General features: G+C 37.7%; 1 protein-coding gene across 2 annotated transcripts in view; it reads left to right on the forward strand.

Annotated features, from left to right (window-relative positions):
* Window positions 1-16,539, forward strand: part of LOC149070978 (diacylglycerol kinase theta-like) — an 87,359-nt gene that overhangs the window by 43,924 nt on the left and 26,896 nt on the right. For both annotated transcript variants that reach the window (XM_089248364.1, XM_089248365.1), the window contains exons 10-15: window positions 2,680-2,821; window positions 4,912-5,054; window positions 6,780-6,844; window positions 6,939-7,089; window positions 8,724-8,908; window positions 14,479-14,603. In XM_089248364.1, coding sequence (XP_089104490.1) covers window positions 2,680-2,821; window positions 4,912-5,054; window positions 6,780-6,844; window positions 6,939-7,089; window positions 8,724-8,908; window positions 14,479-14,603 — 811 coding nt within the window. The remainder of the gene's footprint in view (window positions 1-2,679; window positions 2,822-4,911; window positions 5,055-6,779; window positions 6,845-6,938; window positions 7,090-8,723; window positions 8,909-14,478; window positions 14,604-16,539) is intronic.

The following is a 16,539-nucleotide window of genomic DNA, read 5'->3' on the forward strand; positions in this document are numbered from 1 at the left end:
CCCAGATAATTGTGAAATCATGTGAGCAACAAACAAGTGTGCCAACATGTGGGTCACCAAAAGAGTGACCTAGTGTGTGAGGGACTAGTCCAGTGAGCAACCAAGGAATGTGACTTGGATCGTTTAAGCATGTGAGTGACCAAAACATTGTGCAGGCATGTGAATGACTAAAAGAGTGAGTTAGAGACAGGCATATTTGCAGGGGAGGGGGTATGTGGGCTATAGTTCAGGGCAGCGAGTTCAAAGTGGGTTGCAAATTTGAGTGACAAATGGTAAAGAAAATTGAACTAGGAGTAAGGCATCAAAATTTGTATACCCCACTGTCAGCAAAACCATTAATTTACTTCTAATTTTTTTACCAAAAGCCTTGTCTGACTCAATGGGGAGTGAACTGAGGGGTGACATCAATAACTGCTGAGATAACTTTGTCCAAAAATCCATTCTAATGGGGGGAGGTGTTTTACACACTGGTAAATTTTCGAGAAGGAAAAATTCATCCTTAAGCCGGGTTTTCTTAGGAATAGAACTTTTTCGCCGTGTGCAGCGTGAAAATGCTGATTGGTTAAAAACCTGAAATTCAGGTTTTTTGACCAATCAGCACTTTTACGCTGCGCACACTGTAGAAAACCTGGCTTAAGTGTTACAAAAACGTTTTATAACATGGTTGCACAGCCCTTGGTCTGTAGGCAAAACGTGGCCCACAAAAGAGTTCAGTCTGGCCTAAAAAAGAAGGGATATCTTAACTGCATCATGGAGCTCCTTTGAGCTTAACGATGCACAGAGGCCTTCCTACAGGTTAGACAATTGATGGCATTTGCTGTGCAAGTTCATCTGAGGCCTGTCCATTGCCAAGAGGTCCAAGTTAGCCCATGAATTGAAACAGCCCTGTACAAGTGATATTTCTTGAGATATTTGAAGAGAGATATACACAACACAATAGGCACGCCAGTTTGTAGCCCACCATCAAGATATCAGTCTTGAATATTCAGCCAGTAAACTGAAAGCATTGTTGACTTGACCCACATGGTAGCCCTTGATCCACTAGAAAGGCAACTTATCATCACTATCTCATGAGGTGCTGGCCAAAGCAACGGTGAGAGGAAGAGTAAGAAAAAAAGTTTTGAATTTTATTTGTCCCCCCCCTCCTTTGTATGCCCATTAATATTGGCTGTCATATCCAATTTCAATGCCATAACAAATATGTGTTATTTGTATTCAGTGTTTTAGAGAGCATGTTTATGAACAGAAAGCATGATACATTAAAGTATGACATTCATTCTAAGGAAATATCAATGCTCTACATCACACATGTTACATTCATTCATCAATGCAACATTCTTTCACCAAGGCATTGAAGAAACTGGTTTTAGATTCCATTCTCTCGTGCATGATCGCATACAAATGAACGGAATGATATCAGGGACCTTTTCCTGTATATTATGTCAAGGTGGAAGCCATCTAAAAACTCTGGAAGAAAAGCCATCTGGTCACCGGTGACGATTTCAGTGACAATTCCGCTAACAACTTGCGGCCTAGACGATGATGACTGCAACTACTTCACTGTGATTCAAAATTTTATATTCCAAGATTATCGGCAATCATTCGATCAATTGACGATTACTATATTCTTATGAGATGGACGGCTATACACCACCATCTTATAATCCCGTTTATAATTTTGATTGCCCATTGGCGTTAATTGTTTAGATTTTATTTGTTATATGACTTCAGGAGTTGGCGATCAATTTTTATGTAAATTATTTTATTTTGCTGCCTTCATCTGAGGTGGTCAAGTTATGTTGTTTTTAATATGTAAAACTTTCCGGACGCACCTATCCTTCGGGAGCGCTTCAATATCTGTCTGAGATGGGAAGCAGGGTGTGCCCAGTCTTCAAAGGTCAAAGGTCTTCGCCAGGAACCGAACACAGGTCCTCATGCAAACTGGGCAAGTGCACTACCATATACACCAATGGAGATATGACCCTTCCCTCCTTATTTCATGCACTGTGGCTTGAAGTGCCAAAGTAAGGGCATTAGTAGCCTCCTTTTTTTCCTCACTCTCTCTAAGCTGTCTACTATCCCATTTGGGGACCATTTGCTGAAGTTAAGGAAAGCTACTAATGCCTTTACTCTGGCGCTTCATACCACATTGCATGAAATAAGGAACGCAAGGCCATGTCTCCAGTGGTGTATATGGTGTGTGCCTGAGTGGCACAGTGGTACTTGTCTTCCACTATTAATTGGGTTCGAATCCGGGCATAGAATGTCAGAAACAAGTTTAACTTCCAAGCCTGGGGCGACCACAGATATACGGTGCCTTCATTTACCACCCAACTCCACTGGTTGGAAATTGCTGTCTGGGGATATATGACTGGAGTTGGTGTGTGGTAAAGTGTACATGGTAATGCACTTGCCCGGTTTGCAAGATCACCTGGGTTCAATTATGGGTGGAGACCAGATAACTTTTCTTTCAGAGTTCACCATGGCATAAAATCCAAAAAAGGTCTATTTTCTTGATGTTTTGGGCTGAGAAAAAGCAGTCTATCTCACACTCTCTCTAGGAATGATATCATTTCATAACAAAGGTTGAATCGTACTGAAAATGCTGAGCTTTAATACTTGTATTTACATGTGTTAAAGCTGGAATATATGATGTCTTGATTTTTTTCTTTTTCATAGATTCTAATGAAAAAGTTTTAGAAGAACCGACTCCATTACAGAACATAACAAAACGAGAAGGACAAAGATCTGCCATATTTATTAGATTCCGACCACCCGATCCGGATTCTGGTTACCTAAAGGTCTATCCGGGGAAATTAGGGTAAGGTTTTTAATAAAATAAAAATGTATCTGCTATGAAAATATATGTTTAATAAGTAATTTCAACAAAGCAGAAAATGTGCTAGCATAAGCTTCAAGTAAAAAGAGAGCGAGAAATTGTCCCTTTGCGTTAAAAATCTCATGAAAATGAAGTGAAAAGGGAGCCATTCGGGGTGCTATGCAAGCACTGGGTGGGGGGGGGGGTCCCCACCTTTGCTTAGCCTACTTTTTATGACCAGGTGGGGTGGGGGTGTGATGATGAATACATAAACAATTGAGAGTGAAAATATAAAATTGGAACAGAACCGAAACTACCATGAAAATGAGTCCTACTAAGCTGGAAAGCACACAAGAAAAAAGTGGGAATCTTATGAGCCAAATCGACTCTATGAAGGTATTTTTCTTCAATACTTCAATTGAAAATTTTTTTTTTCATCTTTTTAGAAGCACAGACCTATATGACCCAGGGCTATATAATAAGGGCTGTTTCATGACGTGCCAGAGTCCATACACAAGTTGACATCATTGCTCAAACAGAACCGAGTGCACCCTCTTTTCTACCGTGTCAGACGTTAGTTTGCATTAACATTCCCAAAAACTGAGGAAAGTTGGGCAAAACAACTCTAAATGCAGAAAAACCATTTTACATGCATTTAACTTCCCCCCCCCCCCCAAATTTCGTTCATTTTTCTAATTTGAACATTTCAGTGAATTAGAAATGTGAAATGTTTTTTGTTGGCATCAGAAAAAACAGGGAAACAACTTTGTATCTGTGTTTTGGAGCACATGGGGATTGTATAAAAAGTTAATTTTTTTATTTTAATAACTATACACAAAACCTGTGAAACATGACTGACATATCTGAGTACTACACGTTGTTTCGAAACTTTTTCTAACTGGAAGTATACCTCTAGGATCAACGATTCACCAGTAAAATATCATACTTCTTGTTTGCTATACTCCCTGTATATAAAATGATATGTCCTGGCTAATTCTCTGACTGACTCATCATGACTAAGCCTGAACCGCTGAAACTATAAATATGAAATTCAGCCAATAGTTTCATTTTACAAGTAAAGACTCATTAAGGAAGGGGCTTTTAAAATTTGCCTCCTGGGGGGGGGGGGAAGATTCAAAAGTTATATTTGATACTTAACCCTGTCCTGGTGCTTATGATTCGTTACATGGGGAACATAGAGAAATCATGCCAAGCATAAACCGCTGAAGCTATAAATACGAAGTTTAATCAGTATTTTTATATTGTAATGTAGAGACTCACTAAGGTCACTAAGGAGGGATTTTTCAAAATTCAACCTCTAAGGGGGTCATAAGGAAGGGGGGCGGGATGTTCAAAGGTTATATGTGACAATCATAGCTGAGCTCAAACCACTGAGGCAATATATATGAAATTTGCTCAGTATTATATTTTGTAATTTATAGAATATATGTATATTTTGTAGACATAGAGACACTCACTAAGACGGGATTTCTGAAAATTTAGCTTTCTGGGGGGGAGGGGGGTTCAAATATTATATGGAGGAAATCTCATCTCGGAACAATTTTCAGATTACCAAATCCACGCAAGCAAAGCCATAGGTAACAGCTAGTAGATTAATTATAGAAAGATTATAAAAATATCATGTGCATACCTGTGACACTAAAACAACACCATGAATGGGAAATTGCTCACTTAAAACAATAAATTGGTGTTGCTTTTTGTTTACGTTTCATGTGCTAAAAAAAGTATTTGAGCAGTGACGTCATGCTGTAACTCTGGGACCATGCCTACTGAGCCAAGGTGGCAAGCGTGACTTCAAAGGGATGAAACAGTCCTTGTTACATAGCCGTGGTATGACCAGCTGAAGCCTATCTAGGAGGCTTTGATCCAGCTTACTCAATTTTGTTGACGGGATGGGGTAAAGGATTTGCTTAATTTTGCTGACAAGGGGAAATAGTATAATTTGGCCATTTTTGACATCTATTACGCAACACTTGAATGGTCCTAAAATGTCTAATTCTATAAAATTATGGCTCAGTCGGGGAAAGTCTTGTTGGTTAGTTTTTTTTTTAAATGCTTGTTTTAAATTTTAGGAACCTGGACGGCGCTCAAGTGATACCAGTCACAGGTGACAATGATGTCGATTTTGTGATGGAGAAATCTCTTGAGAAGTTTGGGCTGGACCCTAATGATGTCCTGAAATATAGGCTCAGTGAAGTCTCATTAGACAAAGGCTGTTAGTTTAGTAGTTTTATTTTCTATCTTTTTTTCCTTTCTGATAAATTTCATGATTTTTCATGCGGCGACAACAAGCATATTTTCCAGTATCAAACTAGATTATTTCGTATTTTCAGTTGAAATGTCTTGTACTGTAAAATGGCACGATACTTATACAAATACAAATACAAATACAACGCCACAACAGGCAAAATGCCCAACGAGGTGGCTGATAAAAAGATGCCCATAAAAATATGGTTGTCATATGTTTCAAAAATACAGCAACCCAATTAAAAATGCAATTAACACAAATTACAAACAATATATACACATGATAAAATATTATACGATGCCCATAAAGATTAACACAAAACTCACATAACACAAAAATTCTAGCATCTGCCGTTTTCATTTCAAAATGTGGTAGACAGGTGGCAGCAGCAGTATAACACATAACTTTGACAACAAGCATAACTTTTTCTCAACAACAAACAAGCATAACTTTGGCAGCAGTATAACACAAAACAAGCATAACTTTGGCAATCTAAATATGTTAGAGATACATGTACACTCAGAACACACATTCCAGCTTGCACCGATTCATTAAAGTTCCTCAGAGAAATATTTACGAGATGTATGTACAGTTAAGTAGCAGTAGACTTTGAAATGCTCTTTGGAAAAAAACATATTTTGTGGTGAATGAGAGATGTCCTTTGGCTATAAATGCTAAGAGAGGGAAAGTGGACATACTGAATCTATTAAAAGCAACTGCACAGCATCCCTTGGGAGGGTTGTGCATAAGAAAACTAAGGCACCTAACATAGTAATGAAATAAGATTAGGAAAAAAAGTTTCGAAGTTTTATAGCCATTGTGTAGAGCAGTTAAAGAAAGCTGGCTATGTTGGTATTGCCCCACTGACTAAAGGTGTTTTGCCTGCCAGTGCATGAATCAATGAATCAATGCTGAAGCATCCATCTGGCATACAAGTTACTCAGTATTCTTCCTAGCTCCAACCAGTGCTTTTCATTATTCAGGGCTTCCACTTGTCCTACTTTTATATACTTTTGTTCTACTTTTTGGTTTTTGTTGTACTTTTCCTATTAAATCCTATCAATAAAATTTGTGTAACTATTTTTAATTGAAGAAGGAATCATAGATATATTGCCAAATAATATAAGTGTAGTAGATTGTAATTATACATAGGGATTCTGCCAAAGCAGAAAAATTGATGGTTTTTTAGGTTATTTGGGAAGGGAGTGTATGTGAGGGTTTGTCAATTTCTTGTTTGCTTAGTTTAACAAGTAGAGTTATTGAAAACTTCTGTCTGGATGGAAAAAATAATTATGTATTTACTATACTTCATGATCTTGGACAGTAACTAGCATTTATCAGTCAAAATTATGGTGCACATGCTAGTGTGTATAGGGGAAACAACAGTTTTTGCGTAACAAAGCAGTTGGATACATGAGGGCTATTCTAGGTTTTGGGGTTCTGATGTTATCCAATAGCAATCAGTTGGCTTCTGTATTTTTAGGACCTGCGGAGGCTTAAACAACATTTATGACGCTCTGCCAAGAGCCAGAAATGAAAGTGATTCATTTGTCAAAAACTATGACACTGGCATTGAACAGTAAAATATAAACAAATTCTTTTAAGATTAGATTATTTTTTCCTTATGAGATTGCAATGAATTTCTAGAGATTTTCACTCAAAGATACGATAATGTTGGCATTATTGTTTCAGCTGTTCATGAAAGGCCGATGGACAACCAAGAAAGTCCATGGGAACTGTTAAAAAACATAGCAAGAGTAAGTTTTTTTCATTCATCTTGGAAGGACAAAATCATAATTATATGACAAATTATCACAATTGCTGATGAATATTTTTTTATTTTTCTGGTAGGAATCCATAAGACAAAAAGAGTTGACGAGGTTCTGCTTAAGGCAAAAAGAGGACTTGCAAAGTTCGTCTGTAGCACTATTTGTAGGGAATCTTCCACCAAATCTTTCTCAAAGACAGTATGAGATGCTTCTTTTAGAAATGTTGGGAAAGCGTAAGTTTATTTTGCCAATTATAATACTGTAAACACTAGTATGAACAGAGTCCCTCCCATGCCAGAGCCCTCCCTATTTTATTTGTACAGTCTCACACTTTTTATATATATTTATACTTGCATATCTTACTTTGAATCTCGTATCTGAATGCATACTGTTGAAGAGTCGTGTTGACACCATAAATAGGACCCCCAGAACTCGATGATTATTTTTGTATTTGCCTGACCTTGCACATGATTTCTAAAATTGTTATACATGTGCACTTGCATGACGGGGTTCTTTAAGTCCCTGGATAGGGACCCAAATTTTTTTTCCTTGTAACTCAGAATTTTCTTTGGCACAGTCATGGTGTCCTCAGCTGTATAGCTTCAATGAGCTTATAGCGTATAAGCAACAGAGCCTGGTTGTGCTTGGTATGTTCTGTTTTCTAATACTGGTTTCAGTTCTAACTTTACTAGACTATCGTAAATATCTACAGAGAGGATGCCCAATTCCTGTCATGGGGGCATTATTTTTTATTCCTATTTACCATGATAATAAATTTTCATTCCATTATAATTGAATAGTGGTGGATGAGCAAATACAACAATTTCCTGCCTATAATCCACAGCCGCATATATTTTGTACTTGTAAATTTCACACGGTATTTTTAAAAATATTCATTTTTATTCAAACATCTCTGAGAGGAAATAATCTGGGTAGGCTGTGTTGAGACACACTGGGAATTTTTAGTATGAATATGCTAAGTAGTAGAGTATTAATGGCTTTTTGTTTTCTAGAATTCCCTGCAAGTCAGGAACTTAATCTATCTTAATCATTTTCGTCGTACTGAGATCAAACTCTTATCATTAGAAACTTTTAAATGTTTTTTTTTCCAATGAGATATTGAACATTGTCTTTGCACCTTTTATCCAGAAGTTAGTTTGATTCAAAGTCTGACCTATTTTTGTGGCACGCAAAAGTCATTACGATTTAAAAGTCATATTATTAACATAAGGGGAAAAACTGATAACATATAGCACAGTCTATAATCTGCCCTAAGAAATTTGACTGGTTTTTTTAAAATATAATCCACAAACTGTAGGTGGCAATTATGGCGATTCTCATCCATCAGGGGATGCACTTATCTTTGGTTATGTGATTGCAGTTTACCTGTCACAGAATCAGCAGCATTCATTCAGCTACTAGACTATAGGTCTTTAACCTTTTTCCAGTCACAAGCACTGCCTGCACCCATCATAAAAAAAGAGCACCCTACTGCAAGTTTGACATACGAATTCATGAAATGATGATGATTTCAATCCTTGAATGCAATCTATACAAGATGTTTAATTGGGATGTTGACAAAGAGTGCTTGCGAGCACAAAATTTGACATGAGTATCAAGCACGCTGTGTACTTCAGAGAGCCCTGCAGTGCTTGGGAGTAATGGGTTGAAGGTGTCTGTACTAGACCCTCATCTATATCAACTAAGTTTCTCAGTATTCAAAGTGATTCCAGGCCCATTTTGTCTAGATAGTTGATCTAGGTTTTACTGTAACATTCAATACACAAATGTGCTTTGTAGACATACTTCTGTTTTACTTATGTGTTTTAAAATGCTACATAATACTTTTTTGTCTCCATTGAATTAGCGTACAAGTTTCGTGACTTAGGTCCAATCTATTATGAGTATGGCTCCCTTATAATAACTTACGACAATGCTGACATTGCGGTCAAAGCTTTTTATATGCTCCGTGAGACGATGTATGATGACAAAAACCTACTAGTCCTCCTCCTGCCAAATCTCCAACCTGATATGGTTCCACAAGGAATCAGGGTGAGTGAAGCCTTTGATCTTTTGAATTCTGAGTAAATAAATTTCTTTCAATTTAACCCCCATCATATACAGGCTTTTGGTAACAAAGATAAACGATCTCTATTTAAAATATCAGCGATAATTCTCAAAAATCTCATTTCCTAGTTTGTATGTTAGAGATGGAAGTGGAAAAAATAGTACAGTAGATTTCTTTCACCCTCACCTTCTTACCATCTCCTATGTGTTTTTTTCCCTGTATGTATAGTAACAAGATACATTATATGGATGGGGTGAGGGGAAATCACTTAACAGAAGTATGGAAAGAATGGGAAGGAAAAAACAACTTTTATTCTTAGGGTTGCAATAAAGTTTTGTGATAATAAAATCTATGCCGTATTGGGAGTGGGGCACATCTGGTATTAAAGTAAAGGTGAGGAGAAAAGAGATAAAAAAAAAAGAGAGTGGGAATACATTTCTTCCATCTGTGTTATACAAAGTATCTTGTCTATATTAGGGGTTTAATTGACAAAAAACACACCAAAAAATACCATATAGAAAGAAGACTAGGAGCCAAGAGCTCAATTGACTTGGCTCATTCATCTTTTCTGTTGAGATCAAGATAGTGTTTGACAGCTTCTATACTCATCACCTAATAGACCATCAAGATCCAGAAACACCATCACTATTCCAACAAGAAAGAAGAAGCACTTCAAGTCACCTGAGTTTGACCGAGTATTATAGCTAGTTATTTATACAATCCAGCCAGACATCGATGTCTGTAATAATTAGTGTGATTGGTCAGATCAACCTGACACCACCCTGATACAAAGTAAGCCTGACCTTATAAATACCAGCCCAGATCAAGCTTTAATCTTAGTTGTCTGTGGACAATAAAAATAACTATTCTACTTCCATGCACACTGAAGATACCCCTCCAAACCCTGCAGATGTGAACAGACCATCTACTACTTTATCAAACACCAACTCTGGCCATATAAATATATTGCAATTTACTGCCATTAGTGAGATGGGTTGGAAATGAAGGCACTGTCTATCGATGGTCGCTAGGGAAAATATCTATATCCTCCCTTGGGTTCGAACCCAGGACCGTGACAGCCACCTTCACGATGGTAGATGAGCATCTTACCACCATGCCACTCGGGCAATTGAACAGAACATCTGGAAATTGAAAATCCACACAATAAAAGTTTCTAGTTTCTTGGTGCTCAGTATGATCGCATTCTTTTTGTTTTTACCTGAATCAATATACCGCTAAAATACGGATGTACGGATCAATATGTATCAATAATACGGATCAATATGTACCGCTAAATATACGGAGTTGAGCCAAAACAATGAAGCCAGTTACCTAATATGATGTTGGTTCTTCTGTATAGGCAACTGGGAAAAATGAACTGTGCATGCGTGCAGACTCATATCTAGATCAGGGGTCTTCAACACATGACTATGGGCCACATTGCAGCCCTTGGAACTATCTTTGGGTCCGCCAAAGATTTAGAGAAAATATCTACTAAACATTGAGAAACAAAGAAAAAAAAACATGCCAAAGAACTTTATAAAGTCATCAGGCTGCATATTTAGAATTATGAAATGCCTTTTATATTCACACTGTGCATTTGATACACAGTGTATCCTGCTTTTCAAAAAACCAATATGAAAACATTGTAAGCAGGAAAACGCTTTAAACGGGAAATCTTGGTTAGTATTAGCAAGAGTTCGGAGACCACAAAAAATAAGTTACACTGAGCGGGAACGTTATAAGCAGGATCAACTTTATTACAAGGGCTTTCCTAATGAGTTTGGGAGCCTGGGCCTTTTTTGGGTCTCTTATACTACTGGGGGATGGGGTGGAAGTCATATAATTTATAGAAATGCTTTTCAGCATTTCTATTCTATTTCTCTTCATTCTTCATTTCTATTTCTTCTAGGGCCACCCAATAAAAGAAATAATTTCAAAATTATTTATTTATTTATACAATATTGTTGGCCCAAGGCCTATACAAGAGGATGCGGTAGATTACACATATGCTTTGAAACATTAGACAAGAAATCGGAGATCGTGAGGGAGTTAACAATAGTAGAGGGGAGTTTGTTCCATTCAACTATGGTATTGGGAAGGAAACTGAATTTAAAACAATCTGTAGAGGCAAAAATAGTTTTTAATTTTTTGGGGTGTCCAAGTCTATTGGAAACAAAGGAAGGTCTAGACAAAATACCGGATGTATCAAAATTTAAATTACCATGAATAATTTTGTAAATCATGGCTAAGCGGGAGATAAATCAGTGAGTAGCGAGTGGGTGGATATTAAGTTTGAGTTTAAGATCGGAAACAACTAAAAGATGACCAGCAGTTGTGAATAAAGCGGGCGGATTTATTTTGGATAGATTCAAGTTTGTCGATGTTACTAGAGGTGTGGGGGGTCCCAGACCTCAGCTGCATAAGAAAGAACGAGAGAAATATAAGTTTGGTAGCAGAGAAGGAACAATTCATAACTACTGAAAAATAATAATTTTGGAATTATTGGAGTTAGTTTCAGTATTAAAAAAACAAATAAGTTATCAAAAAGTTAAAATTCATATTTAATGAAAGAAATGAGTTCTGAATTATTGAAAATTAATATTTAATGGATGAAATAATCTTACAGAATAAATATGTCTTCAATAATATGTGGCTCTTGCTTATTCGGGCCTGTTGGCCCATTCGTTAAAGCACCATAGTACAACTGTATCACATCAGTGTAAGTGTTCATCGAGCTCTTGTCATCTGGATACCATCTTGCTGTTCTGATCCCCTTTATGATTTGATCCGCTTGTTTCTTGGTAAGCTTCAATTTTGTTCACAATGTCTATAACATTGAAGACCCTTGGTTTTGACCACTTTTGTTGCATTTATGAATGGTGTCCTTCCTGCCTCTAGACAAGACTTTATCTGAAGTTTATCCTATCCCAGCATATCGGGCCCGTAACTAGGCTTGGGCAGCCAAGGCATTGTCGTGGGGTCCCCACAAATATTTACACTTATTTTGCATGATAATAACCCTTTCAAGAAGGATAGAAGGAAAGGAAAAAGGCCCCGAGATGGCACACCAGTTCTGCCCAGCATAGTATTTTTTTGATCATCTTCGATACATACTGCATAGCATGAACAGCCTCACCGGCACTGTTTCAAAGATATACAATTTATTTTATTTATTTATACAATATTGTTGGCCCTTGGGCCTATACAAGAGGATGCGATTGAGAATGACAAAAATATTGTTTGATGTTGGATAAAAAACTAGTGATAGAGGGAGATTCAACAATAGAGCTTGGGAGTTTGTTCCATTCACCAATGGTATGAGGAAAGAAGCTGTATTTAAAGCAGTCAGTGGAAGCAAAAATAGGTTTTATTTTAAGGGAATGGTTGAGTCTTCTAGAGATGTAGGATGGTTTGGCTAAGATACCAGAAGTATCTATGTTGAACTGACCATGGAAAATTTTATAAAGCAATGTTAATCGAGAAATGAGACGAAGAGTAGAGAGAGGGAGGAGATGAAGTTCATTTTTAAGTTTGGACACAGAAATGAAAGATGACCAGCAGTCGTGAACAAATTGGGCGGATTTATTTTGAATTGATTCAAGTTTGTCTGTATTACTGGAGGTGTAAGGGTCCCAGATTTCAGCGGCATAGGAGAGGACGGGGCATATATAAGTTTGGTAACAGAGAAGTCTGATATCCCGAGTAGAGTGTTTAAGATTGCGGCGGAGGAAGAAAAGTTTGTTAAGACACTTCTGGTAAATGTAGTCGATGTGTTTGTTCCAACGTAGGTCGGCTGAAATAATGACACCAAGGTATTTGATATGTGAAACTTGGGATAACGGTAAAGAGTAGGAGTATTCAAGAGGAAGAAGTTTACGGGTAACTTTCATGTGAACCGTTTTTGAGATATTCATTGGCATTTGCCATAGGGAACACCAGTCGGCGATGGAAGCCAGGTTATGTTGGAGAAGTTCTTGATCAGATTGATGGTGAATGATACGGTAAATTACACAGTCATCAGCAAAAAGTCTAGTGGTGAAGTTGAGGGATTGAGGAAGGTCATTGATGTAAATTAGGAAAAGTAACAGGGAGAGGACCGATCCTTGAGGGGTCCCAGACTTTACGGAGGCGGATGATGAGTTATGATTATTAAAATGAACAAACTGTTTACGGTGTTTTAGGGAAGCCTCCACCCAATTAAGTAATTGAACGTTAAGGCCAAGGCAGGAGAGTTTGAGGAGAAGTTTATCGTGGGGAACTTTATCAAAGGCGTTAGAGAAATCTAGGAATACGATATCAGTTTGTAGGTTTTTATCAATGGCTTCAGAGAGGTCGTGGATGAAGAGGGCCAGTTGGGAGGTAGTAGAGAGAGATTGTCTAAAGCCGTGTTGGTTGGGGAAAAAGAAGCTGATGGAGTCTAAGTGGATACAGATTTCTTTTGCTACAATATGCTCGAAGATTTTACAGCAGGAGGAGGTGATTGCTATTGGCCTGAAGTTAAGGGGATTGGAAAGTGAACCCGTTTGTGGATAGGAATAATTTTATTGATTTTCCAGTCGTTTGGGAGGGTAGCAGAATTTAGTGAAACATTGAACAGGATTAAAAAATAGTCGGCGACTTCATCAGCACAGAATTTAAGAATAGAATTTGGGATGTCGTCAGGTCCAACAGAATGGGGTTTCAGTTTTTTCAAAAGTTTTAGGATACCTTGTTTGGAGAAGGATATAGGGGGTGAGTTGTGGATAGAATCAAAAAAAGAGTATTGGGGAGGAGAGGGGTCTATTGAGAAAACCGAGCAGAAAGCTAAATTGAATTCGGTAGCCATCTCTGAAGGAGAAAATGTATATTTATTTGAACTTCTCAGGGAAGTGGGACCAACAGATTTAGGTCTAAGGTAACTCCAGAATTTTGTTGGATTGGTTTTTAAGTAATGGTGTAGAGAATGAGAGAAAAAGATAAACAATGATATCAATGCCAGTGGGGCATAATAATTGGCTCTTTGTCAAAAATCAGATGAATTTTCTCCATTTTCCCATGCTGCAGCAAGAAAAAGTAAGCTTATTAAAAGTAAGCTGAAACAGCTCAAGCACCATGTAAAACTTTTATGACTTCCTGGATCATTTGCATGTTTATTGTGGAAAAGGATGGATTTGCATATCGCTCTATGGCAGTCCTTCTCAAAGTAGGCAATATAGTCCCATTAGAGAAGTGAAGGAATGAACTAAGGTGGCGATAGAAAAGGAACCCAAGTGGCCAAAGTTACAGATTACACTGGATCCTATGGGTTAGCTTAGTAAAGAGGGATGATGAAATTTTTTTTTTGAGGTTTGTCAGTGATGAGACTCAATGTTTGGCTCGAACCTATTATCACAAAATAGTCTCTATTATCACAAAATTGTGTGTCAGTATTCAAAGGACAAACATTATCAATGAAGTAAACTCATTTTGAAAACAATCAAATCTCAAAGCCATTAGCTGTAATTACTTCTATTCTCTAGTTAATGTGTGTGTTTGCATATTATATGTTTTATTTGTTTTTCCCATGTATCAGCCCCTTCTCGTCTTTGTCAATGTAAAAAGTGGTGGAGGTCAGGGGATGGAGCTTATATCATCATTCAGAAGACTCTTGAATCCTTACCAAGTGTATGATCTTGAAAATGGTGGTCCTTTGCCCGGGTGAGTCTTTCTTTCCTTTTAAAATGTATGCAAGTTATTTAAAATCATTAAAAAGTTGTTTTTTCTAGTGCATTTTGTCATATCAGTGCAGTAATTTTAACTGCAGTCAAACTCCAATATAGCGGCCACTGATTTAACACAGACACAGTAGCCCAGGTAGATAAGATACTCACCTAAAGTGCCAAAGGATGTTTAGAGGTGTCGGGAGTTCGATACTCGATTTGGCCACTGCGGTGGTCGAATGGTCATAGTGACAGACTTGCGGTTCGAGGTCCTGGGTTCAAACCCCACCATCGCCACAGTGGTGGTCGGCTGAAGTTGGTTTTCTGTGGTTCCCAACTTCAAGGCGCAAATGCGAGCCGATCACCCCTTTAAAAAGTCTCGCCACAGAGAGCAACAGACCTACAAACAGTACAAATGTAATTCAGTCATAATACATCACTCACTTCACTTAAATATAGATGGCAGCATTGAATCAAACAACACTACATACGTGCTCAGACTGTTAGGTACACACAGTTACACTTCCAGCACAACTCAGTAGGTAGTAAATCGCCCATAGATGGTGCTGGACCTGAGTTGTGCGTGGTTTGAAAGATACCTGTTTTGTCCTGTTTTTGTCCAACTTTCCTGACACAGGGGGTACAACAGAAACGGCGACATGACCACAGAAAAACTACTGCAGGAAGTCCCACATCGTGGGGTTAGCGCACCAACCTCTCGGTGAGATAAAAAAGGCTGCCATTTGTAATTTGCAATAAATTGTAGGTGAAAATGACTGTGGTGCGACAAAAATGGTCAAATGGACAATTTAACGCCAACTCCGCTTTGCCACTAGAAATTTTCAATGAACAAATCTTCCATATAACAAGCTACGACAGGTTCAACTGCGATCCAATGCAACATCAAGAGTTTGATGTTCAGGAAAATTCTTGTTTTGCGTGTGGTTGGCAGGTTTCTTTATCCTTTTTTGTGTGCAAATCACTGTGTTTCTCAGTTGAAAAAAAAATTATGCAAAAGTCAAAATCGAAAAAAAGACAGATATGATAGGAAATCGCAGGGTTCTGTGGAACAACAGCTTAGAACTTGTGCCCAAAGATGTCATGATATTGATCAAAGGCGCAGCATCAAAGATATTGTAGTGATAAAATTGTGTTGAACATTGATTTTCAGTATGTCACAGGGTTTAAGCTACAGTCGCATTTTTTGCAAAATGCGAAATAAAATCATAGAAGGCGAAAAAAGTAGTAACCACTTTTGCAAAAATGCATACAGGAGGTACGTAACGAGTAGACATCAAACCATCAATCATTACATTAGCATTGTAGCATTTTGCTAAAGCTTTTTCCCCCATTTTCGCTTTTTTGCGAAAGGAATTTTTTATCCAGCTTAAACCCTGGTATGTCAATGTAATTCGTGCCAATGGGCATCGATGCTGAAATTTCCCCTTGATCATTCATTTATGTCAAAAGATATCTAAAACTCTTAAGAGCTCTGCAAAAGTAAAAGGTTTGGGAATCTCAGTTTTGCCATTACTCAGCACGTATATAGTATTGATTATATTAATTTTTATGGCATTCGGATTTGGTTTGACATGAACCTATTAAATTTTACAGAGCTAAATCACAGAAAATTTACTGAAAATAAAATTCATAGGAAACAGTTTGCCACCGTGAGATAGAGTGAGTGACTGACTGAATCAGTCAGCAAGTGAGTAAACTGATTAATTAGTGAATAAGTGAGTGAGAAAGTTAATAAGCAATATAGTTAGTGAGGAAGTGCATGAATAAACAAGGAAATCAGTGAGCAATTCAGCAAGCGAGTTACCTGCTTGCACTCATGCACTCACTTTTTCACTCACTTGCTCGTTCACTCACTCACTAAATCACTTGCTTGCTTAGTTACAAGTGAGTTACTTGGTTACTCACTCACTGAC

This window comes from Pholcus phalangioides, unplaced genomic scaffold, assembly GCF_987345545.1.
Source record: "Pholcus phalangioides strain wild (caught in Gottingen) unplaced genomic scaffold, Ppha-v1.0 ptg000020l_1, whole genome shotgun sequence".
NCBI lineage: Eukaryota > Metazoa > Arthropoda > Arachnida > Araneae > Pholcidae > Pholcus > Pholcus phalangioides.